The 26838-nt window shown below is 44.0% G+C and overlaps 1 protein-coding gene and 1 long non-coding RNA gene across 9 annotated transcripts in view; both read left to right on the forward strand.

The window, feature by feature from the left end:
• Positions 1-26838, forward strand: part of ACIN1 (apoptotic chromatin condensation inducer 1) — a 37555-nt gene that overhangs the window by 5773 nt on the left and 4944 nt on the right. For 5 of the 8 annotated variants that reach the window (XM_050796405.1, XM_050796409.1, XM_050796407.1 and 2 more), the window contains 7 exons: positions 8947-9035; positions 9972-11231; positions 11742-11960; positions 12511-12626; positions 21432-21573; positions 25051-25093; positions 26608-26741. In XM_050796405.1, coding sequence (XP_050652362.1) covers positions 8947-9035; positions 9972-11231; positions 11742-11960; positions 12511-12626; positions 21432-21573; positions 25051-25093; positions 26608-26741 — 2003 coding nt within the window. Of the gene's footprint in view, positions 1-8946; positions 9036-9971; positions 11232-11741; positions 11961-12510; positions 12627-17254; positions 19659-21431; positions 21574-25050; positions 25094-26607; positions 26742-26838 lie in introns of those variants that run through there. The other 3 variants (XM_050796408.1, XM_050796406.1, XM_050796412.1) reach the window with 2 other exon arrangements.
• LOC126958253 (uncharacterized) lies at positions 2099-6193 on the forward strand. Its single transcript, XR_007727156.1, has 2 exons — positions 2099-3334; positions 3643-6193. It is a non-coding gene; the product is annotated as an uncharacterized LOC126958253 (long non-coding RNA).

Below are 26838 nucleotides of genomic sequence, written 5' to 3' on the forward strand. Positions count from 1 at the left end.
AAGTATACACCCTTTTTGAAGTCTGCTTTCACCTATATATTGTGTTACCTTCTCAGTGTTTTACAAAGCAGTGTGATTTTTCTTCTCATCTGTACCTCTTCAACTCTTCTACCTCTGAATTTGGCAACAGTCAGCTCTTTTTCATCTCCTCACCAACTGTGTATATTACATGTTAACACATTCAGTCATCTCCCCGAATTGGGCATCTGCTGTGGTCTAATCAACAGATTTTTATTGTGTACTTGTATACCAGGCACATGCTAGACACTAGGAATATAGTAAAGAAAGAAGTCTCAGCCCCAAGAAACTTAGTCTAGTGAGGAGATGGACATTAGTTACAGTTGTATTGGCTGCTGTGCAAGGCAACCCAGAGTATTATGTGAGCATATTATAATAGAGAGCTCTAACCTAGTATATGGGATTGGTTCAGGCAAGATTAATTAATTTCTTCACATTATAAAAAATATTAAGCACCCAGGCTGGACGCGGTGGCTCACGCCTGTAATCCCAGCACTTTGGGAGGCCGAGGCAGGCGGATCACCTGAGGTCAGTAGTTCCAGACCAGCCTGGTCAACATAGCGAAACCACGTCTCTTAAATACAAAAATTAGCCGGGTGTGGTGGCAGGCACCTGTAATCCCAGTGACTCTGGAGGCTAAGACAGGAGAATAGCTTGAACCCGGGAGGCGGAGGTTGCAGTGAACCGAGATTGCACCATTGCACTCCAGCCTGGACAATAGAGCAAGACTCTGTCTCAAAAAATATATATAATAATAAGCACCCAATTTTGCATGATATCTCAAGCAGAAGTCTATAATATAGACTTTGTCTTTTGGGTACTCCCTGTCTAAGTCAGTATACTTTCAGAAGAACATGTACAGGTTGAGCATGCCTAATCCAAAGACCCAAAACTTTTTAAGCATTCACAGGACACTCAAAGGAAATGCTCATTAGAGCATTTCAGATTTTGGGTTTTCAGATTAGGGATGCTGAATCAGAAAGTATAATGCAGATATTCAAAAATTCAAAATCTAAAACACTTGTTATCCCAAACATTTTGGGAAAGGGATATTTAATATGTATATAAGACATGTGGATTGTTAGTAGATTTATTAAATCAATGCGTAACTTAACAAGTATTTTGAATAATTCGTAATGTTGAGGGGGTGCGGAATCCACCATAATCAGTATTTTTAGGATGTATGGAAGTTTCCAGCTCTTCTGAGTAATATAGAATTCCTTCGTGGACTACACTTGATTTTAGTCAAAAGGCTGAGCAGCGATAGAATCTTCATGGAAATATATTTTTTAGAAGATATTTAATGGTGGGAAAGAAATTATCCAAAAGGTTAGAGAAAATAGAGGGCCTTTGAGCCTAGTTTTAAGGTCATGTTTTACTCAGTCCCTGTTTTTCTTGATCCTAGTCTTAGACCCAGAAAGACATTTTTAGAAATCTTTAAGTAAGAAAATACTTTGGAATTAGTAAGTTCCTTAGGGACCTCTTTTCTCCTTAAATATGAGAGTAATAGACCCTCAGCTGATCCACTTTACTCTCTGTGCCCTTTCCCCCCCGGTTTTAAAGCCAGGAGGAAATAGAAAGCTCTTACAAAATTGTCAGTATTTCTTCTCACATAAAACTAAAAACAAAAATTTATTGAATTCCTACTGCGTACATATCTCCATGTGAGAGTATGTTGGGAGTTAGCACAGCATAAAGTCTGTTAGGAAGAGAGAACAATTGCACATAAATAGAACAATAGAAGATAGTATGTGACAGTGATAGAGACATAGGGACCCAAAAGAGTGGAAGAGCTCTGAGGACTACAGTGATTAGAGAAAGCCTCATAAAGAGGTATAGGATTTGAGCTGAGTCTTAGAAATGGTTTGGCAGAGAAGATACAAAAAGATATTTTTAGGAAGGAACAAAGGCAGAGACATAGGAATGTATATGGTATTTTTAAAGGAAAGGTAGTAGACTAGCCTGAGTAGAGTATTTCACATTTGAGAATAGCAGACTATTGTCAAGGTAGACTATTAAAAGGTAGATTAGGGTGATATACAGAGGGCTTTAAATGCCAGGCCGATAAGGCTATGAGGGTTTTTTTTTTTTTTTAGTTCTATAGGTAATGGGGGAACCATTGAAATTTCTTAATAGGACCGTGATTTGATAAGGAGCTCTCTCTAAAAAAAAAAAAAAAAAAAAAAAAAAAGAGGCTCTCAGTTCTTAATATAATTTGAAATGAAAATGAGAAATGATTTCTGAAATAGATTTCAAAAGCAAAGATTTAGAGTAAGGGTAGCCAGTCTTTTCAGTGCTTTATGTCGTCAGACCCTGCCCATGGCTAATAATTGATGGAGGAAAAAAAAAATAACCCAGAGGTTAAAAAAAAAAAAAAAAAAAGGTAAAAAATAAATTGAAAAGCATAAATGTAGTAAATTGTAGAGTACCGCTCATCATTTCCTTACATGCTCTTCAGTGTCCTTTATGCCATAAACTTTCCTACCTCTGATCTTGGCTTAGATAAGAATCCCATTATAGATGTTGTACAACATTTAGTTAAGGTCCTGAATGGAGTGGCCATTTGGAGTTCTATCAGTGCTTCGTTGGATCAGCATTAACCCTAGTGTTTGCCCAGACATCAGATTCTTCCAGGTGTAGTATCTCAGTCTGCCATATGCCAGTATGCCATTGCAGTGGCAGCTTATTTGTTAGCTTTGGATGTTTTGGGGTTCTTTCTTGACTAATAAATTTTGGTTAAGTTTCCTACTAACATTTTTCTAAACACTTTCGGAACCTGAGGGGGATTTTTTGTTTGTTTGTTTTAATATTATTATGTTTAAGAATATGGATTCCTGGCCTCTACCCAAAGAATCTCAAGAAATGGGAGTCCTGGGACTACATTTTTTAAAAACTCCCTGAGTGGATCTGTTGACCAATTCATTTTATGAATGACTAACTGAAGGAAGAGTTTTTCAGTGTTGCAATTTATCAAGATCTTTGGTTTGTATTCCAGCATCCTCCTATTTATGTGCTATTGGCAAAATCCCAAATAGGAAGGAAGAATTGGTTTGCCCAGGTATGGTGTCTCACATCTGTGATCCTAGCACTTTGGGATGCTGAGGTGGGAGGATCTCCCAGGATTCTGGCCTAAGCAACATAGCGAGTCCTATCTGTACAAAAAAATAGAAAACATTAGCTGCCTGTGATGGCACATGCCTGTGGTCCCAGCTACTCGGGAGGATGAGGTGGGAAGATTGCTTGGGCCCTAGAGATCAAGGTGGCAGGCAACAGAGTGAAACCCTGTCTCAAAGAAATAATTGGTTTATAAAATCCTGTCTGACTTTCCCTCTTTTTTTTTTTTTTTTTTTTTTTTTTTTTTTTTTTTTTTGAGACGGAGTCTCGCTCTGTAGCCCAGGCTGGAGTGCAGTGGCCGGATCTCAGCTCACTGCAAGCTCCGCCTCCCGGGTTCACGCCATTCTCCGGCCTCAAGTAGCTGGGACTACAGGCGCTGCCACCTCGCCCGGCTATTTTTTGTTTTCTTAGTAAGACGGGGTTTCACCGTGTTAGCCAGGATGGTCTCGATCTCCTGACCTCGTGATCCACCCATCTCGGCCTCCCAAAGTGTGGGATTACAGGCTTGAGCCACCACTTTCCCTCTTATGTCTCCATCACTTTCTTCAGATTTTTCTAAGGTGTTGGGACTCATTATCCACCTACCATAGTCAGAAATTATCTGAATTTTCTTCCATATCATGACTGTGTGTACAAAAATTATTACTGTCCTTAATTTTTTCAAAAACAGCTCACACTAAGAAAATACATTTTAAAATGGATATTCAGAATATTGATTCTTTAACAAAGGTGACTTTAGCTAGCCTTTGGCTTATAGAGTATGCCCCTCATTCCTTTTTCTCCATGTTAAAACCTGGATGCTGAAATTGTAGAGAAACACTATGTAACTTACTTACAGGTCTAACATGAGTCAGATTTAGGTTTGGTATTGTTTCCAGGTCTGTATTCTCTTCATTCCTGCTTCTTATTCACACCTAAGGTTACCTTTTAGCCACAGGCTTTTCTTCGATGTCTGGCTACCTTACTTTGGTCCCACAAATCCTGCCCAGTATTTTGTTTTCTAGGATGAAGAACTATTTCATCTATAACCCTTAAACATTCTGCACTTTAATATATCCTGCATTGTCTAGCAACTGCCTTTTCCTTTCTGTGAAGACTTCTGGCTTTGGACTCTTGGAAATCTAATATTTACCCTGACTTGTTTTTCGAATCCTGAAATATATTTATTAGCCTGTTATCAGTATTGGTTCCACCCTTAGCTAAAGCGCTCACTGTCTACATGGGTTACTAACATCTGGCCTAAGACATTCATTGTGACCATGTTCTTGTAATAGAAGGTATAACCTTTCTCAGAAGTTTGTCTGCATCACATCAGCTCTTTCCAAGGAATTAGAGATTCCTCATCTCTTTATATTTTGCATTGCTGACTAATTTCTTGTTTCATTTCTAAGACCCCTCCATTTTTCACTTTTATTGCAAAACAGTGGTGACCAAAACTTTCTGAACAGCCCTGCTCATTTCTTCAGATATCTTTGATGACTTACTAAGAGTTCTTCCAGAGGAGTAATCATCCAGAAATCCTATCACTGCAGTTTTACAGTATCAAAAATGACAATCCAATAAATAGCATATAGTTCATAGTAGGTAGGTAAAGAGGCTATTTTGCTTGTACATACTAATTTTAAAATTGCAACTCAGTTATTTGACTTGCTTTATTTTTGAGACAGAGTCTGGCTCTGTCACCCAGGCTGGAGTGCACTAGCACGATCTCAGATCACTGCAAGCTCCGCCTTCCGGGTTCACGTGATTCCCCTGCCTCAGCCTCCCGGGTAGCTGGGACTACAGGCGCCCGGCACCATGCCCAGCTAATTTTTTGTATTTTTAGTAGAGACGGGATTTTACCATGGTCTCGATCTCCTGACCTCGTGATCCGCCCGCCTCAGCCTCCCAAAGTGCTGGGATTACAGGCGTGAGCTACTGCACCCAGCCTTGACTTTAACACGTTTATCTCTGACCAACTTTGTACATGGCTTTTTTTTTTTTTTTTTTTTTTTTTTTTTGGTGTGTGTGTGATAAATTAGCTTCTTTCATTGATACTTGCGAAGGAACTTTGCCTAACATTTATGAAAACTTTTTATTTTGGTTTTACTCATAATTTAGCCTATTTCAGATCACTGAATTATGAAATGATTATTTCATTTCACTGCACTACTGTCTTACAAATAACTTCAAATGTTTGCTAAAGAGTCTGACCTGTTACTATGTATCTTAATCATATATCTTGTATGAACAACCGTAACACAAATCTTTCTTCACTTACCCAGATATGAAATGGTATATACTCAGAGGTCCTTTTAATCACATGATCATGAAGTAAAGTTTTACAAAATATGTGTAGTCTTCTAATTGATTTCATTAGTTTCATTTTGTTTTTGTTTTATTTTTTTGAGATGGAGTCTCGCTCTGTCGCCCAGGCTGGAGTGCAGTAGCACCATCTCAGCTCACTGCAACCTTGCCTCCCAGGTTCGAGCGATTCTTCTGCCTCAGCCCCCTGAGTAGCTGGGACTACAGGCGTGCGCCACCACACCCAGCTAATTTTTTTTTGTATTTTTAGTACAGACAGGGTTTTACCATATTGGCCAGGCTAGTCGTACTCCTGACCTCGTGATCCACCCACCTCGGCCTCTCAAAATGCTGGGATTGCAGGCGTGAGCCACCACGACCAGCCTCATTTTGATTTTTTACTTATTATTACAGAAGCATTTGCCTAGTTCATTTTAGATTGAAAGTATATAGAAATAAGAGAGAAAGCCGGGCATGGTGGCTTACATCTGTAATCTCAGCACTTTGGGAGGCCGAGGTGGGCAGATCACAAGGTCGGGAGTTCGAAACCAGCCTGGCCAATGTGGCAAAACCCCGTCTCTACTAAAAATACAAAAATTAGCTGGGCATGGTGGTAGGCGCCTGTAATGCCAGTTACTCAGGAAGCTGAGGCAGGAGAATCACTTGAACCCAGGAGGCAGAGGTTGCAGTGAACCGAAATCGTGCCATTGCTTGTGCCATTGCACTCCAGCCTGGGCGACAAGCAAGACTCCGTCTTAAAAAAAAAAAAAAAAAAGAAGGCCGGGCGCGGTGGCTCAAGCCTGTAATCCCAGCACTTTGGGAGGCCGAGATGGGCAGATCACGAGGTCAGGAGATCGAGACCATCCTGGCTAACACAGTGAAACCCCGTCTTTACTAAAAATACAAAAACTTAGCCAGGCGAGGTGGCAGGCGCCTGTAGTCCCAGCTACTCGGGAGGCTGAGGCAGGAGAATGGCATGAACCCGGGAGGCGGAGCTTGCAGTGAGCTGAGATCCGGCCACTGCACTCCAGCCTGGGTGACAGAGCGAGACTCCGTCTCAAAAAAAAAAAAAAAAAAAAAGATCTGGGATTAGAGCTGCATACAACCTGCTTTATTTGCGCTATTACTATAGAACATGATTTTGTGGATCATTTAAACCTTTTGTACTGTATTAAAATTGAGTCCAATCTAGCTGATTAAATATCTGGAATATAATTATCTTCCTGCTATTTTCTAAACTGGTTCTCATTGTTATTAGTATTGCTACTCTACATAGTTGATCTTTTTTTTTTTTTCTTCTTTGAGATGGAGTCTTGCTCTGTCGCCCAGGCTGGAGTGCAGTGACGCAATCTCGGCTCACTGCAAGCTCCGCCTCCCGGGTTCACACCATTCTCCTGCCTCAGCCTCCCGAGTGGCTGAGACTACAGGCGTCTGCCACCACACCCGGCTAATTTTTTGTATTTTTAGTAGAGACGGAGTTTCACCGTGTTAAGATGGTCTCAATCTCCTGACTTCGTGATCCGCCCGCCTCAGCCTCCCCCAGTGCTGGTATTACCGGCGTGAGCCACTGTCCCCAGCTGCCTAGTTGATCTTAATTCTGGTAGGAAATTTAGAAATCATCTAGTGCAGCCCCTCCTTTTTCTCAATCATGACATTTGAGACTCGGGCACAGTGGTTTATACCTTAATCTCAGCACTTTGGGAAGACCAGGGTGGGAGGATTACTTGAGCCCTGGAGGCTGAGGCTGCAGTGAGCCATGATCATGCCACTGCACTCCAACCTGGGTGACAAAGCAAAACGCTGTCTAAAAAGAAAGATATTAAGACTCAAATTACTTAAGTAATTTACCCAGTTACCTTCCTTCATGGAATCTGAGCGAAACTTTCTTTCAGTGTTACATAGATTAATTGTTCAGGATAACCTAGATTGGTGGTTTCCAAGCTTTCTTTTAATAGAACTTTTTTCCCTTAAAAACAAAAAACAAACAAACAAATAAAAAGCAAAAAAAAAAACCTCACCTAGTCTGGGTGTGGTGGCTCACACCTGTAATTCCAGAACTTTGGGAGGCCAAGGCGGGTGAATTGCTGAGCCCAGGAGTTCGTGACTAGCCTAGGCAACATGATGAAACTCCGTCTTTGCAAAAAATACCAAAATCAGCCAGGTGTTGTGGCATGTGCTTGCAGTCCCAGTTGCCCAGTAGGCTGAAGCAGGAGAATCGCTTGAACCCGGGAGGCAGAGGTTGCAGTGAGCCGAGATCATGCCTTTGCACTCCATCCTGGGCAACGAGAGCAAAACTCTGTCTCAAAAAAAGAAAAAAGAAAAACATGTGAGCTCATGCCTGTAATTCCAGCGCTTTGGGAGGCCAAGGCGGGCGGATCACTTGAGGTTAGGAGTTTGAGACCAGCCTGTCCAACAGGGTGAAACCCCATCTTGGCTGGGCACGGTGGCTTACTCCTGTAATCGCAGCACTTTAGGAGGCCGAGGCAGGCAGGTCACGAGGTCAGGAGATCGAGACCATCCTGGCTAACATGGTGAAACCCCGTCTTTCCTAAAAATACAAAAAATTAGCCAGTTGTAGTGGCAGGCACCTGTAGTCCCAGCTACTTGGGAGGCTGAGGCAGGAGAATGGTGTGAACCCGGGAGGCAGAGCTTGCGGTCAGCTGAGATCGGCCACTGCACTCCAGCCTGGGCAACAGAGCAAGACTCCATCTCAAAAAAAAGAAAAGAGACTCCATCTCTACTAAAAATACAAAAAGTAGCCAAGCATGGTGGTGGGCGCCTATAATCCCAGCTGCTTGGGAGGCTGAGACGTGAGAATGGTTTGAAGCCAGGAGGCAGAGGTTGCAGTGAGGCAAGATTGCACCACTGCATCCAGCCTGGGCAACAGAGTGAGACTCCATCTCAAAAAAAAAAAAAAAAAATATTATCTTGAGCTCTAATACATAAAACCTAATAGAGAGGACCCAATTCTGAAACCCCATCCAGTTGGCTTGAAGTAATTTCTGGGAACTTCAGGGTGCTGAAAAACATTCCTCTAAGTATTTATTTCTTGAGTTTGTTATTGTGCAAATTTGTATATTTAATCATAATATTTTGGTTGAAATTAGGAAGTAGTAGTAATAGGCAATCCAAAAAAATGGATACAGAACATAATGAAGTCTTAAACTTTATTCAGAGTAAGAACACTTTGTAGAATACTTATATAAGTACACTTTGTATTTGTACATCCCTGCTAGACAATTTGAAGCCCCTGGAAATTATTTTACATTTATTTGAGTTATTTATAATCTGTGAATTGGCTTTGAGGTGTTGAAAATATACTAGACATGCACACCAAGAATTACCAATAAGACCCTGATCTTGGGGCTTTATGTAGTCTTTTCTTTAGCATGAAGTCAAAGAAATTGATACAGATAAGTCTTGGTAGGTTCATATGCTATAATTGGTTGGATGTTAGAAAGTCTGATTTTTAAAAAGCCATGAATGAGTCTTCACTTCATGAATCTGACTTGATTCTTTTTCATTCAATAGGAAAAAGCTCCTCAGTTTCTGAAGAGAAAGGTGACTCTGATGATGAGAAACCGAGGAAAGGAGAAAGACGATCATCTAGGGTCAGACAGGTAACTCAGATACCTCCTAAAGCATCACCTCTTTTGTAATGCTTTGGATATCTTCTTTTCCTCCTCAAACTTTTTTCGAGTTCGTATGTCTCTACATTTAGGGGTTTTGTTTTTCTTTTTTGGGACAGTCGGGCTCTGTCGCCTAGGCCTGAGTGCAGTGGTGTAATCACAGCTCACTACAGCCTCGACCTCCTAGGCTTAAGCAATCCTTCCACCTCAGCCTCCCAAAGGGTTGGGATTACAAGCGTGAGCCACTGCCTGGCCTCTAGATTTCTTTATAGTCATCTTCCTTCTCTTTGTCATCTTTTTGTTGTTCGTTTTGTTTTTTATTTAGATCTGTTCTGCCTTTCAGATTTCTAAGTGAATATTTTTACAAAGTTTAAATTTGAAAGTTAGCAGGCTGCTCTGTATTCTTAAAGCACATTATTAGACAAGATATGACATAATTAACCATTCAATTAAAGCCTTAAAGTTATATGATACAATACTAAGTGGGCAGAATACAAAAGTGTTATGTGTAGTGTAATTATGACTGTACAAAGGAAATGATTAGAGGAAAGAATAAAAAGAAATATACCAAAATGATAAAAAGATAATCATATTAATTGATAGTAGGTTAGTTCTCCTCAGCCCCCTATCCACCCTTCTACTTTCTAGATGCTCTGCTAATATTTTACTGGAAAAAAAAAAGGGTACTTGAAGCTAAAATTTAAACTACATAGAAGTAGCTTCATTATTGTACTTCTTTTGGTCACTCTATTTTGATTCCCCTAAGTGCCACAGTTAGTCATGATTATCTCCTGTCACTCCTGTTTCTGTTGCTGAAAGTATGTATCACTGAATTTCTCCTTCCTAGGGATGTCTCATTAGATACTTTCTCTCCTCTGTTGATTGTGAGCAAATACATTTGGAGCCATTGTATATCTGTTCTTTCAGGCAAGAGCAGCTAAACTCTCTGAGGGCAGCCAGCCTGGTGAGGAGGAAGAGGATCAAGAAACACCTTCCAGAAACCTAAGGGTCAGAGCGGAACGAAATTTGAAAACAGAGGAGGAAGAGGAGGAGGAGGAGGAGGAGGAAGAAGAAGATGAAGAAGAGGAAGATGATGATGAGGGACAAAAATCTAGGGAGGCACCAATCCTGAAAGAGTTTAAGGAAGAAGGGGAAGAGATGCCTAGAGTAAAACCAGAGGAGATGATGGATGAGAGACCCAAAACAAGATCCCAGGAACAGGAGGTGTTAGAGAGAGGAGGGAGAGTTACAAGATCCCAGGAAGAGGCTAGAAAAAGTCATCTGGCCAGACAGCAGCAGGAGAAGGAAATGAAAACATCTCCCCTTGAGGAGGAAGAAAGAGAAATAAAATCTGCACAAGGCTTAAAGGAAAAATCGAAGTCTCCTTCCCCTCCTCGACTGACTGAAGATCTAAAGAAGGCCCCACTTGTAGTGCAACCAGAGCAAACTGCCAGCGAGGAGGAGACTCCTCCACCTTTACTTACCAAGGAAGCATCTTCACCACCACCTCATATACAACTCCGTAGCGAAGAAGAAATAGAGCCCATGGAAGGCCCAGCCCCCCCTGTCCTCATTCAGTTATCTCCTCCTAATACAGATGCTGAGACCAGGGAGCTATTAGTATCTCAGCATACTGTCCAGTTGGTAGGAGGCCTGTCTCCTTTGTCAAGTCCTGCAGACACCAAAGCAGAATCTCCAGCAGAGAAAGTGCCAGAGGAGAGTGTCCTGCCTCTGGTTCAAAAAAGCACACTGGCTGACTACTCAGCCCAGAAGGATCTTGAACCTGAGTCAGACAAATCTGCTCAGCCACTCCCTCTAAAAATTGAGGAGTTAGCACTGGCCAAAGGAATCACTGAAGAATGTCTGAAACAGCCATCTTTGGAACAGAAGGAAGGCAGAAGAGCTTCTCATACCCTTCTCCCAAGCCACAGATTGAAACAGTCAGCTGATTCATCCTCTAGCCGGTCCTCGTCATCTTCCTCCTCCAGTTCTAGATCAAGATCTCGCTCTCCTGACAGTTCAGGTTCTCGGTCTCATTCGCCGCTCAGATCCACGCAGAGAGATGTAGCCCAGGCACGTACTCATGCCAACCCTCGTGGTAGACCCAAGATGGGCTCCAGATCAACATCAGAGTCCAGATCAAGGTCACGTTCACGTTCTCGTTCAGCATCAAGCAACAGCAGAAAAGTGAGTATGAGAGAATCCTAGGTGTACTAATGTTCTGTCATATTCCAGTAGTTTTCATTTCAGCCCCTGGAGGACCGGTCATGATTTCTGAAAGAAATAGGAAAAGCTTCCTTTAGTCTCCTTCACTGATTACTTTTCTCTTCATTTCAGAATCGAATTTTCAATTAATTGATTCCTAAAATGGGGTTCTTTTTCATTTTGAGTCCCTTTGATAGAATGTTCAATTTACATACTCATCTCCTTCACTAGATGTAAACTACTTGAGGGTATGGGCATGCCCTTTTACATGTGTGTTCCAGGATCTAGCATCTAGTTAAAACTTAGTAATTTGTTAAATAAGTGGTCAAGGAGATCACTAAATGGGAATAAACACAGACAAAATGGGAGTAAACGCAGACAGAAAGGTCCAGAGTATAAAGTTTGGTTCATGGAAACTGGAAAACTCAGCAATCTACTGAATATATACCATATACAATAATTTTCCTTTTTACGTGTTTCATTTTATTTTAGTCTCTGAGCCCTGGAGTCTCCAGGGATAGCAGCACCAGCTATACTGAAACCAAAGATCCCTCTTCTGGTCAGGAGGTTGCAACTCCACCAGTGCCACAACTACAGGTCCGTGAGCCAAAGGAGAGGACTTCCACCTCCTCATCCTCTGTCCAAGCAAGGCGTCTGAGTCAGCCTGAACCAGCTGAAAAGCATGTGACCCAGAGGTTACAGCCTGAGCGGGTAGGCTATTGTGACCCCTCCCTACACAGAGATGGAGGATTAAACAAGATCTTCCCTCTTGTCTTTGCTATAAAACTAAAAAGTTAAGTCTGGACAAGGTTCAGTAGCAATGTAGTGGATACCTGTTAATCCTTCTTAACTCATTTCCAGCTCCCTAGTTCGTGGAAGTTCTACATGAGGCTGAGCATCAGGGTTATCTCCAGGGCCCCCATGGTCAATTCTTCCTCATAACTCCTCCTTTTATCTGCCAAAAGGAAGCAGCCTTTTCTTAGTTCTCTCAAAAAAGAAATCTGTCAGAACAAGGATCACTGAGGAAAAGGAAAAAAATTAGAAATTCTGATAAAATGATTGCTGGCATAAATATTCTTGAAGTACCTATTTTTAAGCCGTGTTCCATTCCTTATTCTAAAATGAAATGAAATATACAGAGGGCTGTGTGTAGAGCTGGTACTGTGTATGTCCTGCCCTGCCTTTTTCAGGCTCCTGGTAGAAGAAAAGGAGTCAAGCAGATGTAAATATTTTGCTGTTTGTTTTTGCTATCTCCTGACAGGGGAGCCCAAAGAAGTGTGAAGCTGAAGAGGCAGAGCCACCAGCTGCCACACAGCCCCAAACCTCAGAGACTCAGACCTCTCATCTGCCAGAATCAGAAAGAATTCATCACACTGTGTAAGTGATATATCTCGACCGGGGTATAACAAGGAACTATGAGTGTGCGATAGTTCTTTGCTCCCTAGGGTTCTTTGACTAAGCAGTCCTAGTTTCCTTTTAAAACATAAAGGCAGAGCTTTATCTGGACAAAGGCTAGATAGACTTCAGTTACTATGTTGGGAGTCACCACCTTTAAGGTAACCTGAAAAGTGGTCATCAGGGCACAAGGAAAACTCACCTGGGATCATCCAGCCAAAATAGTCAACTCCTTTAAGGTTCAGGCAATGGAAGCTTCTGCTTCCACACTCAAAACCATGTAAAGGAATTGACTCAGGGCATCTTAACCTTTAACTCACATTTAACTAGGAACCCAGTTTAATAAAGGATTTTGAGGGTCTTAATAAAGAACAGCACAGCTGGGTGCTATTTTTTAGTTTGTGCTTTTTCCCTAGTTACTACCTGTCATTAAGCTATCCTAGTTCTGAACAGCATGCAGTACAGCAAATTACGAAGTTCCTTTCAAGTCAGAAGTTTATTCCTGGGCCCTTAAGACCATTTGATTGAACTTAAGATTTATACAATTAATGTGAGTTTTTAAAATCCTTATATTAAGTCCTAGAGAAATACTCATATCAAGTTAAATTTGTAATTAAATAGGTATGTCATTCATTCTTCTGAGATAGGTATTATAAATTAAGAAGCCAATGAGCCAGAATTCCTGGCTTCAAAGTCTCATGGGAAATGAAAAAATGAAGGCTTATGGGAATAAGATTGCTTAGCTTTTAGACATCAGGAACCCTGAACTGCTTTGTAGAATGTCCTGTGTAGATTGTTAGCCTGAAGTTATTCTATACTTGTTTTTATGCCATATTAACACTAATGCTACCAGTATGATTTTCCCCTATATGTAATTGTCTAATTTATACTCTTCTGAGAGCTTCAAACTGTACTTTAACTCTGACTTTTGGAGAGTAGTGGGCAGGTGACATGATTTATCTCATTTGCTTGTGACTTTAATGATAGTTTTATAGACCTTACTATATAGCTTTTGCCTGGGGGTGTACTCTTGCTGGGGGTATATCCTTGTCCATTCTGATAGTCTTACCTCTGCTGCCATCTTGTGGCTGTTAACATTTTTTGTTTGGCAGCCAAAAGTTCACTACTTCCTTTGAAATTTTTTTGTTTTTCCCCTTCTGGAATGGGTACATTATCCTTTTGGAAAAGGGTTTTTCTTCTAGGACCATAAAGTGAAAACTCAGCGGATTCTGGAAGGTGTTCAGGATTCCCCAGCTACATCATCGATGAGGAAATGGGGTGACATTTTCTCTTCCATATCCCTCAACCAGACATAATACCTGCCCACCTCCTCCCAATTCCATGGAGGTACATTTTACATTCCATTTTACAAAAGCATGTCCTTTGTGAAATGGCAGTTTTGAAGCGGGTATTGACAGCCTGCTACTAATCGGGCCTGAGGAACTGCTTCCTGTGCACCTTGGGAAGAAAGTGATTTTCTGAAAAGCTCTTTGCTAGCCTTAAAATTCTGTGGGTTTATGAGATCCTAGCAACAGAAAGGCATTTTATTTTGTTTTGAAGCAGCTTTTTTTCTGGACATTCCCATGCAAGTCCAGGGCTCATGAAGCTTGGAGTCATAGAGTTTCCTGTCCCCTCACTCCAGGTAAAGGTGGTTTTGATCTTCATTTTATGACTGAGATAATTTAGTCACATTGATTCTAATAAGATGATGGGCAGGTGGCATCTTGGGCAAATATTTAGATTGTCCGTTGTTGCCTAGGCTAGGTTCAGTGGAGTAGTGTATAGAAGGGAAATGCAGTTTTCACTGAGGAGCAGTTCACACACATCACTCATACCTGCTTTCCTTCTACCTGCTTACCAGATGGTTTGTTCAACATCCTAACAAAATGGGATGCCCAAAGGCCTAAACCCATAGGCATTGGATCTGGTAAACCTTTGAGAAGGTTGCGTACATTTCTGGAGGCCCTATCACAACTGATTAACAACACCCTTCCTGGTCTCTCACCCTTCCAGAGTGTTAAGTGTGCAGCCTGGCAGCCCTCTAGAGCCCTGGCCAATTTTGAAAGCAGAATCAACAATGCTAAATGGAAAAGACCATTTATGGTGTGGCCAGGTGTGGTGACTCTTGCCTGTAATCCCAGCACTTTGGGAGGCCAAGGCAGGTGGATCACCTGAGGTCAGGAATTCGAGACCAGCCTGACCAATATGGTGAAACCCCCCTCTGTACTAAAAATACAAAATTAGCCGGGCATGGTGCACATGCCTGTAATCCCAGCTACTCGGGAGGCTGAGACAGGAAAATCACCTGAACCCAGGAGGCGGAAGTTGTAGTGAGCTGAGATCATGTCATTGCACTCCAGCCTAGGCAACAAGGGTGAAACTCCATCTCAAAAAAAAAAAAAAAAAAAAAAAGGAAAAGACCATTTATGGCTTAACCTTGGTTTTTCTGTCTGTCTCAACAAGAAGTCATATGACTTTAGGCCGGGCGCGGTGGCTCAAGCCTGTAATCCCAGCACTTTGGGAGGCTGAGACGGGTGGATCACGAGGTCAGGAGATCGAGACCATCCTGGCTAATACGGTGAAACCCCGTCTCTACTAAAAATACAAAAAACTAGCCCGGTGAGTTGGCGGGCGCCTGTAATCCCAGCTACTCGGGAGGCTGAGGCAGGAGAATGGCGTAAACCCGGGAGGCGGAGCTTGCAGTGAGCTGAGATCCGGCCACTGCACTCCAGCCTGGGCGACAGAGCGAGACTCCGTCTCAAAAAAAAAAAAAAAAAAAAAAAAGAAGTCATATGACTTTAAAAAAACAGAGCAGTAAAGTGTTTAAAAAAAAAAATTAGACTTCAAGGACCTGTCACCACTTGGAAGAGATTGACTAACTTTTTTGCTGTGTTTGGTTAAATCCATTCTGATTCTGATTGTGCCTGAGGAATTCTAAATTTATGAGGTAAGGTATCTTTTTCATTGCTTGGAGCAGGAAATTGTGGGTCCTCAGTCCTGTTTCACTTGAGCCCTGTTCAAAACTGGTCTTCTGCCTCCTGTGGGTATAACAAAAATGTCCCTATATAGCAGAAAATAGTGGTATTCTCTTTTTACTTAAAAAAAAACAGAGGAAGAAAGGAAAGAGGGGATTTGTTTGTGTGGGCAGCTGTATCATTCAGCTGTAGTTAATTCAGACCTGGATTTCTCTCGATACAACCTTCCTGTATATTCACAGACCTAGCAGGAAGTAGCAGCTTTAGGTTCTTGGTACAATGCATATTTGTCCTTCTGCCTGTGTAGGAAGAAGGTAAGGGTTCTTTAAGCCAATATGATGGTGTAATTGATACTCCTCAGGGGATATACAATGCCAATATCCCAAATGATGCATGAAAAAGCAGAATTTGTTGTCATCAATAGAGTTTGCTCCACTGAGAAATTATCTAAGGAATATACCCCAAAATCATACTGTTCTTGGTTATCTTGGGACCAGTATGCTCCTGAGGGTATCTAGTCCCACTGTTTCTTACTAAATGTTCACATCAGTTTTTCAGCTCTTCATGAATTTTCTATAATAACTAAAATTTCAACATATATGGCTATAGGAATTTCCCTTTCCATTAGCTTCTCTGAATCTCATTCACGTATGAATTGTTATATGGTACTATTGGCCTCCAAATAGTCATATTGTTTTCTTCTGGGCTGCTTTGTGTACTGTTTAATTATGGGTAGATATCCCCACTGCTGATTCTGTGCAATTTCACAGACTGTTAAGCTGTGTTGGGCTCTGACACATAGTTATCAAGGCTTTGGTACTAGTCCTGCAAGTAGATAGAGTCCATTCATTTGCGGGGGACAGTTTCAAGGATTCCTCTATCTTTTTTCTTTTTCTTTTTTTTTTTTTTTTTTTTGGAGACCGAGTCACTCTGTCACCCAGGCTGGAGTGCAGTGGCCCAATCTCTGCTCACTGCAACCTCCACCTCCCTGGGTTCAAGCAATTATCATGCCTCAGCCTCCTGAGTAGCTGGGACTACAGATGCAGGCTGTCACACCCAGCTAATTTTTGTATTTTTAATAGAGATTGAGTTTCACCATGTTGGCCAGGCTGGTCTCAAACTCCTGGCCTCAGGCAGTCCTCCTGCCTCAGCCTCCCAAAGTGTTGTTATTACAGGTGTGAGCCACCACGCCCGGCCCTGATTATTGTCTGAAAATAAAATGTTTGGAATTCTCGGGTCCCACAGAATAGATCATGGGGAAATAGAAAACACACACCTCCTGTGTCTTCAGAGGGTAAAGGAGAGCGTGGTAAGATTCTTATTCTTAAAAAAAGGAATTTTTGGCTGGGCGCGGTGGCTCATGCCTGTAATCCCAGCACTTTGGGAGGCCAAGGCGGGCGGATCACGAGGTCAGGAGATCAAGACCATCCTGGCTGACATAGTAAAACCCCGTCTCTACTAAAAATACAAAAAATTAGCCTGGTGTGGTGGCGGGCACCCGTAGTCCCAGCTACTCAGGAGGCTGAGAGAGGAGAATGGCGTGAACCCGGGAGGCGGAGCTTGCAGTGAGCCGAGATCGTTCCACTGCACTCTAGCCTGGGTGACAGAGTGAGACTCTGTCTCAAAAAAAAAAAAAAGGAATTTTCAATAACAAAATCTCTCAAAATCAACCACTTCTGGAGAGGCATATTAGCAGCTGAGAGTATTTTAGGACAGTGGATAAATGGAGCATTTTATTTGAGGATGGCCGAAGGTAGCATTTTCTGTGGTGTAACATTCTTTGGGGGATTCTATTAAAATTTTTTTTCTTTTTTTTGAGACGGAGTTTTGCTCTTGTTGCCCAGGCTGGAGTGTAATGGCACGATCTCAGCTCACCACAACCTCTGCATCCTGGGTTCAAGCGATTCTCCTGCTTCAGCCTCCCGAGTAGCTGGGATTACAGGCATGCGCTGCCACGCCTCACTAATTTTGTATTTTTAGTAGAGACGGGGTTTCTCCATGTTGGTCAGGCTGGTAATCCACCCACCTCAGCCTCCCAAATCCCAAAGTGCTGGGATTACAGGCGTGAGCCACCACGCCCGGCCAAAAAAATTTTTTTTCAAAAAGAAAACTTTCAGGTTAGCAAACATTTAGTAAGTGTCCACTTGGTACCCACAGTGACACCCTAATTCAGAAATAGTTAGGGAACATTACTTTGTGTTAAGCCCTGGGCTAGGGGGCCAAGAGATACAATCCCTACCCTTGAGGAATTATGCAAGGTAGAGATGGGGGGCAGGTAAAGTAGCAGTTATTATACAGAGTGATAAGGGCATTGCTGAAAACCTGTCATGCCAATCACCAAATGGCTTTGCCTCGGAGAACAAGCAGTCTGCTCTTTTGAGGAAACTCAAAGCCCCAGAGGTGACATCAAATGAGATAATGGCCTATTAAGTGTGCATGTATTTTACATATATCTGTACCTTCACTTGGGGTGTCCTCCAAGCCAGACTCTTAGAAGCTAACACTTGTTACACTGTTCCATGAAGTAGGTATTGTTATTATGCCCACTTTGCAGATTACAAAACAGATACACAGAACCAGGAACTTGCCTACTATCACACAACTTTCAACAGAGTGGGGCTGGCCAGTCTGACTCCAAAGGCTTCACTCTTACCCTGAGCAGACAGGGACCACTATGTGAAAGGAAACATTTAAAGTAATGTATAAATATGGCCACTTTAGCATGCAGCTGGCATTGTAAGTGTAAGATTTTAAGCAGCCAGGAGAAATTTTCATTCCTAGCTAAAAACTCAAATGTTACGCAAGACACTGAGCTTTGGTTCTCAGAAGTTTGTCTTAGTGTAAACTTCTGCCACTACGATACAAAAGGAACATCTCTGCAGTCAACAAATAAGCATTTTGAGTATCTACTGAGCACTTTTTGAATTATTAGCATGTTTCCCACTTTGGTCTAGTGAAGATTCCCATGGTGAATATGCTTAGTTCCCAATCGCTTTCTGCCCAGCTGATTTCCCCCGCCCCTTATAGCAGCACTCTCACTTCACTGTCTTATCTGCTTTAGAGCCTCACCTTGGAGCCCTTGCTTCAAGAAGTGGCCTTCAAGCTTCAGCTACCCAAGGTCCCCTTGCCCTGTTTATCCTTTCTTTTTCTGGCCCCAGTGGACCCTGGGGCAGGGTGACCTTATTAAAGACTCTATAAAACAAAGTTGTCTGTCATCTCTTCAGAGACACCACCCCCTGCCCCGCTTCTACTGGTAATTGAAAAAAGAACTCTCCTTGCTTATCCACTTCCCTCCGCCATCCCTGGGAAAAGGACGTGTTGGGAGTAGTAACACGTGGTCATTGCCGGGGTGAGCAGCCAGTTACTGTAGTGATTGGATAGTGACAATTCCCATCCCACCTCCCTACCTGCAGCATCTGACTGGTTGGTCTGGTTTCAGTGTTCCATGCCTAGATTACTGGATAGAGGGTGGTAGGCACATAAAACATTGCTCATGCCCTACCCTGTATCCAGCTTTCATTAACATCCTTCTTTAATCACTTTTCAACTTGGGTTTTATCGTTCTTTTATTTAATCTTTTTTCACTCCCACCTCTACTGTTTGCCTGCCTTCTATTCTCTGGAATCTTCCAATCAAGCAGCTGTAACTTTACATGTCCTACACCCAGCCCCCTCCCCTGCCTCCTGGGAAGACCAGGAGGGAGCACCCCGGCCCTCGGGGGTTAAGCCTCTGTAGCTGCTGTAACCTGAGAAAAGAAGGCCAGGCCTCTGGAGCCGGCAGTCAGCTCCCTGTGGCCTGCCAAAGGATAAGAACCTTGCTCACTCAGCTCCCTCCCTCTTTTCTTTCCCCTCCCCTGCTGCAGCAAGGCCCTCCCCCATCCGCACACACGGGCTGCTGGGTAAGTGGCAAGATGGCTCCCCTGCATGTCTCCGGCTGATCGCTGCCGCTCCGCCAATACAATAGAGCCAGCCACTACCAGCAGCCTGGCCCTCTTCCTCCTTCTCCAGAGAGACCAATCCAGCCGAACTCGGGGTTTGCCGTGAGGACTTAACGCTTATCTCTTAAAAGCCAGATCTGTTTTAGCCTCCCCGCACCACCACCACCTCCCCTTCCATTTACCATTTTTTGGATCCCCGGTTGCTACATCTCAATTTTCTCTCTCTGGATCGGGTGGCTGGGGAGGAGGTGGTGGGATCTTGGGACAAGGAAGGTGTGCTTTTTTTTTCTTTATTTTTTTTAGGATTTTTTTTGTTTGGTTTTTGTTATTTCTTCCATTCCAGAAAGGGATAAACAGCACTTCCAGGGGGAGAAAAAAAATCATGTTATCAGAAAGCAAAGAAGGGTGAGAGCTTCACATTTCCATGTATGCCTTTTCCCCACCGCTCTAGCTCGCCTCATCTTCCTTCTCTTCCTCATGGCTTTCATTCCGTCTTTCGTTTTGGTTTGTTTTCAGTCATTCTGTTTTCCCCCTTTGTCCTTCCTGCCCAGTTTCTAATTGGCCCCATTTGCCCTTTCTATATGGGAAATAGATATTTTTTTTTATAAGTCTTTTCTCTAGATGTAAGCAGTTCAATCTCGTGTTTCTGTGGGGGCCTGTTAGCTGGGGGCCCAGTTCCGATTTTCCCCTCCCCCTAACCCCCTAGTGCATCCCTCCTTGACTGCTCTAGGGAGGTTCTTCTGACCTCTGAGTGTCAGTCAGCCTGTTGGGAATGCTGACTTTTCTGGTGGTGATTATCGGCCTGGAAGGCTTGGTTTCCCCTCTCCTGAGCCTTAGGCCTCTGATCATCTTTATTTGATTTTTTTTGCTTGGTGTTTGGGTGGTAGAGGGGGTGAGATTTGACATAGAAGTTGGAGGTGAAGACAGAAATCAAAGGTGGAAAGATAGTTTATCTGAAGTGAATCTCTGGGATTCTTTGCCTGAAATGGGAGCTAACTTGAGAGATTAAGAGTGGGAGAGTGGGTTTGGTGTTCGTGGGGGAAGCTGCCTGTGTGGGGGAGGGTGTGTCCTGACTAGGAGGCCTGCTCTCTTTATCTCTTGGAAGTTGGAATGAGGGAGTGGGAGAAACTGGGTGAAAGCCGAATGTAGGAACGGTTTCTACACCTCTGAGCAGGTAAAAGTGGCCCTAATCTTCTCTGAGCTCTCATACTCAATTCAGCAGTTTTAATTTTTCCTTTTGAATGAGAGAGGGTCCTTGAAGCTTGAACCTTCACCAGGCCTGCTTCCCTGCAGCCCCCACCCCCACCATTTTCTCCATGCTGGTGTCTCCAGATCCTGAGGGTCAGCAGGCCTTTACTTATTAAGCAGTTGATTAAACACAGGTCAGGCTTTTTTGCCAAAGCCATGGCCATTCTTTCTTGTCTTTTTAAGGGAATCAGGCTTCCCTTCGTTTTTTATGCAATTTTGCTATATAAAGGTGCCTGTGGCCAGGGAGACTGAGGCAACAGGGTTGTGGGTAAATCACAGTCACTTTTGTGGGACTATTGTCAGAGGAGGGTTTTTCTCCCTTCATATAAGAGTACTCTGGTGAGTTACTACCTGAGAATAGTTGCAGTCCTAACCCCGCAAATGACAACTTTTAACTCATCTGGGCAATGGGTGGATGTGGTTGCTGTGATCCACGCTCTTTCCCCAAGGAAAATCTGTTTCCCACTGGGACAAGGTCTCTAACCTTGATCAGAAAAGCAGCCCTCCTAATCCCACCCAAGTGAGGAGGCATGGGGGTTTCCTGACCCAGTAACTAACATCTTGCTCTCTCTTCCCCCTTGGTTCTTTTCTGCGCCCCCCCCACCACCACTCCCCCCCTCCTGTCAGTGAGGAGAAGGAGGAAGTGACCATGGACACAAGTGAAAACAGACCTGAAAATGATGTTCCAGAACCTCCCATGCCTATTGCAGACCAAGTCAGCAATGATGACCGCCCGGAGGGCAGTGTTGAAGATGAGGAGAAGAAAGAGGTAAACATCCAAGCCACCTGTTGGGGTGGGTGGGCAGGAATGGACCTAAGGGAAAGAGTAGACCACTCTAGTGATCCCTCTTACACAGTGGGTTAACTTAAAGGAAAGATGAGGCAGGGACTTGGATCAGAATAGGGCCAAGGGAGAATTCGCTGGTTTAGCAAGGGAGACCTCTTGTGATGGGGACAGGGCTCATTCATTTTCCTTTCCTTGTTGGGGAAGTAGTGCCCAGATTCTAGATGTTTGTAACGAACTGGAAAGTCTGATAATGGCCCTTTATCTAAGATTTATGTTCAGCTTTTCCTGCTGTCTTCCCAAGCTTCTGGTGGTAACTCCTTTAGCTTTCCCTCCTTTTTAAAAGCCTGATGGAGCCCAACGCCATCTAGTGGACATTGATGGTTCTCACAAGACCAGCCATGCTGAGAAATTTTTGTTCCTCCTCTGCCCCCCAGTGGTCTCATTGCAGAGATGTAGCTACTTAGAAGCCAGCACTTGTGATCCAGAAGGCCCCTTCTCAGTTATCTGTGACCCCTCTACCTCCTTTTTTGGCATATGTTATCTTGTGTCCTGCACCCAATTCAGGGGGCTTCCCCCATCAGAGCCAGCGAAGTCTTCTTGGCTCTTAAAGTAATTGAGAAAGAATGAGCTGGGTTTAGGAGCGGGTAACAGGGTGGGAGGGACTGTTGTGTGTGTAGCCTTTTTCTGGTGTGTGTTGCGGGGGTGGGGGCCGGTGAAAGTGATTTGATGTGCAGAATATTATTTATTACAAGGTCCTTCTTCCCCGTAAAACTTTGTCCAAGTACCTCATGTACGGTAATCCGCCCGTAAAATATAACCCTGCCCAACTGGCCAATCGCTGATGCCGCCTCTTCCTCTGGACCCACCCGCTGCTACTGAGCTGCCCAATCAGAGCCAAGTCTGCTATCCAGGTGTCTTGGCCAGAGGGGGGCATGTATATGGGCTCCTGTGATGGGCCCCCTTTTGCCTCCCTGTCTCGCTTACATCAGGGGGCCAAGAAGAACACTGTTCTGGAGAGACTTGTATTGAGCAAGCAAAAAACATTTGGAAAGGGGTGGACTTGCATCATCTCCCTACTTGGGACACCCCAAGAAGAGCTTGTGCCAGTGCTGGGGCGCCTGCCCACATGCCCTTGCCCTTTTGAGGACTGTGGGTTGCCTTGTTTGCTACAGACTGTTGGGATCCCCGTCTAGGGCACCAAGACCTCCTAAAGTTTGTGATCGCAGTGCCATGCTGTAAAACACTGAGTGGGACCCTCTACTTAAGCTGTGACGACTAGGAACCGTGCAGAGGAGTCTAGGGTCTGAGCCCCTGGGGATTTAATGCTGATGACAGCCCAGCCCATGTATCACCACTTGCTCATCAGATGGACTTTCCTTTGGTCCCTGTTGTCCATGGTGAAGGGCAGCATGTTGGTTGCTCCAACTTCTCCTCCATCCCTGGAGGCAGGGACTCATTTCATCCACCTGACTGGAACCACTGTCTCAGCTGGAGTCCCTGAGGAGATGCCAGCCACAACTCTTCGAAGAGAAGTATTCTGACCTTGCTGCTGAATGTGTGCCAGGTCCGGGGGATATTCACCTACTACCCCCAGGCTACCTTCATCAGAGGCTCCATGATCCCACTCGGTGAGAGGACCCCCTCCCCAGTTACAGGCAGAGGAGAAAGGGACTCTGGAGTCATCACCTGGATTCCAAGTATTGGGTGGTGGTATTGCTGCAGCTTGCCACTGGTGGACATGGGTCCTGCCTGCCTCTCACGATAAAAGGCAAGGATCATTCCTGCTACTCACAGGCCATCTCATCAGGGACTGCAAGATGATGTCCCTACAGGGCCAGGACTGATGTTTCTGCCCCTTTTCCCCCTCTATCCCTCGCTGAGCCTGGCCACCGCCAGTGAACTGTCTTGACATCATGGAAACTGGGCAGCGTCCCCCCACACGTTTCCCTCCCGCCCCCCCTGCGCCCCTGGGAGGACTCTGGCAGTGCCGTGCTGACTACCACGCCGTGCGCCCACCTTTTTTGCCAACCCAACCCCCCACCAATTGCACAGCGCCTAGCAGGGAGGGCTCATTCTGATTGGACCGGCGGTTGACTAGATACAGTACACAGTGAGGTGCGATTGGCTGAACTGAAGATCCCAGGTGTGAGATGGTACCTGGAACATTTGTCATATTCCTAGTTTATTTTCTTCTTTATTTTCTTCTTCTTTTTTTAATATTTTATTTTATTTTTTCTATATCTTTATTTTTTCTGATTTCTTTTATTTATTTATTTGGTTCATGTTTTTCCTGTTTTAATTAAGACTTTTTTTTTTTTTTTTTTTTTTTTTTCCTCCTCACTAACTTACCCATCGAGAGCGGCCCAGCTAGGGGTCAGGCTGGCCCTTAACAGAGACCAAGGAGACTTGGTTAGACGACACAAACGGGGCTGGGGGCGGGGGTGGATGGGAAAGGGATTTCATCAGGAGGTTTCTGCCCTACCCTTTAGAAGAGTGGTAGAGAGGTCTTAGTTTTTCCAGAAATAAGCACCTACATTTAAAAATACTCTATTCCCTTTTTCTCTTGCTTTTTTTTCCCCCCTCTCCATAGTCTTTCGTCATTCACCCACTGAGTGTGTGGGGTAGAAACTTGTCCCAAAGATGTCTTCTGGTCCTTGGCAGGGCCTCTAAGGCTTGAGCCCTGGTTGCAGAGGAAACAGTAAGACTCTGCTGAAGCTCCCTGAGGTGGCTGGAAAGTCTTAAGAATCTCCTTGGGGACAGTCTGCCCTTCATAAAAACCTTCCTTTGCCAAAGACACCTTTAAGTTCTTTTTGCTAGCACTTGGCTCAAGAGCCTCATCTCCAGTGGGTCTAGTGCTGCCCTTTTCCACAGTGTGGTGGGGGTCTGGGCAGCCTTGACATGACGGTCTGCTGTCCAGGCATCTCAAAGCCATTGTCATTGGGCATCAGTCTGGCCATTGAAGAAAGGAGGGTTACCTTGTTGAAGTTGCCATCCAAAGTTGGTTTTCCTTGTTTCCTCCAGTTAGCAAGGAAGGATCTGGGAGGACTAGATGACCCAGTTTGGGGCACAGTTTGTTTGGCTTGGTGTCCTCTCGACTCAGACAGTGAAAGAGGGCATGAGCAACATCTTTAAGGGGCTGAGAGGCTACTGAATTCCTCTTCCAGCTTATTTCTGGTTAAGCTAATACACAGGTGTGATACGGAGTAGATGACTTTTCCCTGCTCTGATGTTTAGTTTTTTGTTTTTTTTTTTTCTCTAACTTGCATTGATTCTGCTTCGTTTTTGCCGTTTGCCGCTTCTGTTTTGGTCTCTGTCTGTCTCTGTGTCTCTCTCTGTCTCTCTCTCTCACTCTCTCTGTGTCTTTGGAGGCTATTCTAAGACTGCCCCATCTAACCTCCTTCCCCCCTCTCTGTGGGGTGTCTCTCTTTCTCTTTTTTTCCCTTTTTCTTCTTTATACAGAGCTCGCTGCCCAAATCATTCAAGAGGAAGATCTCCGTTGTCTGTAAGTCTAGCCCCAAGTCCCTGATAAAAGTCAAGAATACCATACCATAAAAATCAGCATTCATTGAGAACCAGATTTTCATTCTCAATGGCATTCTTGGGTCGCTCCCTCCTGCCCCACCCCTTGTGCCTAGCAAATCTGAATCCTTTCCTATGTAGGGTTTTATTTTGAAATTCAAAGCTTGAGACAATCTCCATCATATTTCTCTAGTCACATTTTAATGAGATACACTATGAGGTGTCTGAGACCATGTCCCATTTAGCCTTAGAGGCATTTATTCTTTCAGATACGTGAATACTCAACAACGAATGAGTTTCAAGGACTCCTATGTAATGCTTAGCAGTTTATGAATTATTCTGGGTTTTGTTGTTGTTGTTTTTGAGACGGAGTCTTCCTCTGTAGTAGTCCAGGCTGGAGTGCAGTGGTACAATCTTGGCTCACTGCAACCTCCGCCTCCCAGGTCCCAGTTCAAGCAGTTCTCCTCAGCCTCCTCAGTAGCTGGGATTAGAGGCACGTGCCACCATGCCCAACTAATTTTTGTATTTTTAATAGAGATGGGATTTCATCATATTGGCCAGGCTGGTCTTGAACTCCTGACCTCGTGATCTGCCTGCCTCGTCTCCCAAAGTGTTGGGATTACAGGCATGAGCCATCGCGCTTGACCTTGTTTATGGGTTATTCTAAGAGCGCACCCGAGGAAATGAAAGTGCCCCACATCTCAAACAGTAACAATTTTAACATTTTCCCCAATGAGGAACTCTAGATTACAAAAGTATAATAGATGTTTATAACTTAAATATCAATCTGTGGTGTGAAAATTAAAGGAAGACCAGATCCCATCATGATCTTAGTTCTTGCTTAGATGTTAGTATCACGTAGTGTTCTTGTTTCTTCTGCATTCACATGTCCTTCTCAGTTTTTCTTCCACACTACTTAAGATACTACTGTCTACCATTAAAAGTTTAAACAGCTCATCATACTAGCTACCCCTCCCTTACTGCTTTTAGATCAGTAGTTTCTATCAGGAAGGGACCTCAGCCCTTTTAGTGTTCAGTCTGAAGCCATGGTTTCCCAGTTCCCAGATATGATTTCTTTTCTTTTCTTTTCTTTTTTTAATTTTCTTTAAGACGGAGGCTTGCTCTGTTGCCAGGCTGGAGTGCAGTCAGTGGCACAATCTCGGCTCACTGCAACCTCCACCTCCCAGGTTCAAGCAATTCTCCTGCCTCAGCGCCCTGAGTAGCTGAGATTACAGGCGTGCACCACAACGCCCGGCTAATTTTTGTATTTTTAGTAGAGATGGGGTTTCACCATGTTGGTCAGGCTGGTCTCCTGACCTCATGATCCACCCGCCTCAGCCTCCCAAAGTGTTGGGATTACATGCGTGAGTCACCACACCCACACACTGATTTCTTTAACCTCCAAAACTCCAGCCAGGGGTAACCTGTAGGTATTATGGTTTGAACTAGCAGAGGTCCTGAGACCATCTAACTGTTGGGTCTATTTCTTGGGGACAGCAGCTACCAAGGGGGTGCCAGCTGGAAACAGTGACACAGAGGGGGGCCAGCCTGGTCGGAAACGACGTTGGGGAGCCAGCACAGCCACCACACAGAAGAAACCTTCCATCAGTATCACCACTGAATCACTCAAGGTGAGGTGGGAGGAGCCAGGGAAGGGAGGATGAGACCTGTTAAGGTGGGAGTAGACATGGGCCCAGTGTAACGGGGTGGGGGGTATCTGTGTCCCAG

This window comes from Macaca thibetana, chromosome 7 (assembly GCF_024542745.1).
Source record: "Macaca thibetana thibetana isolate TM-01 chromosome 7, ASM2454274v1, whole genome shotgun sequence".
In the NCBI taxonomy this organism is placed as follows: Eukaryota; Metazoa; Chordata; class Mammalia; order Primates; family Cercopithecidae; genus Macaca; species Macaca thibetana.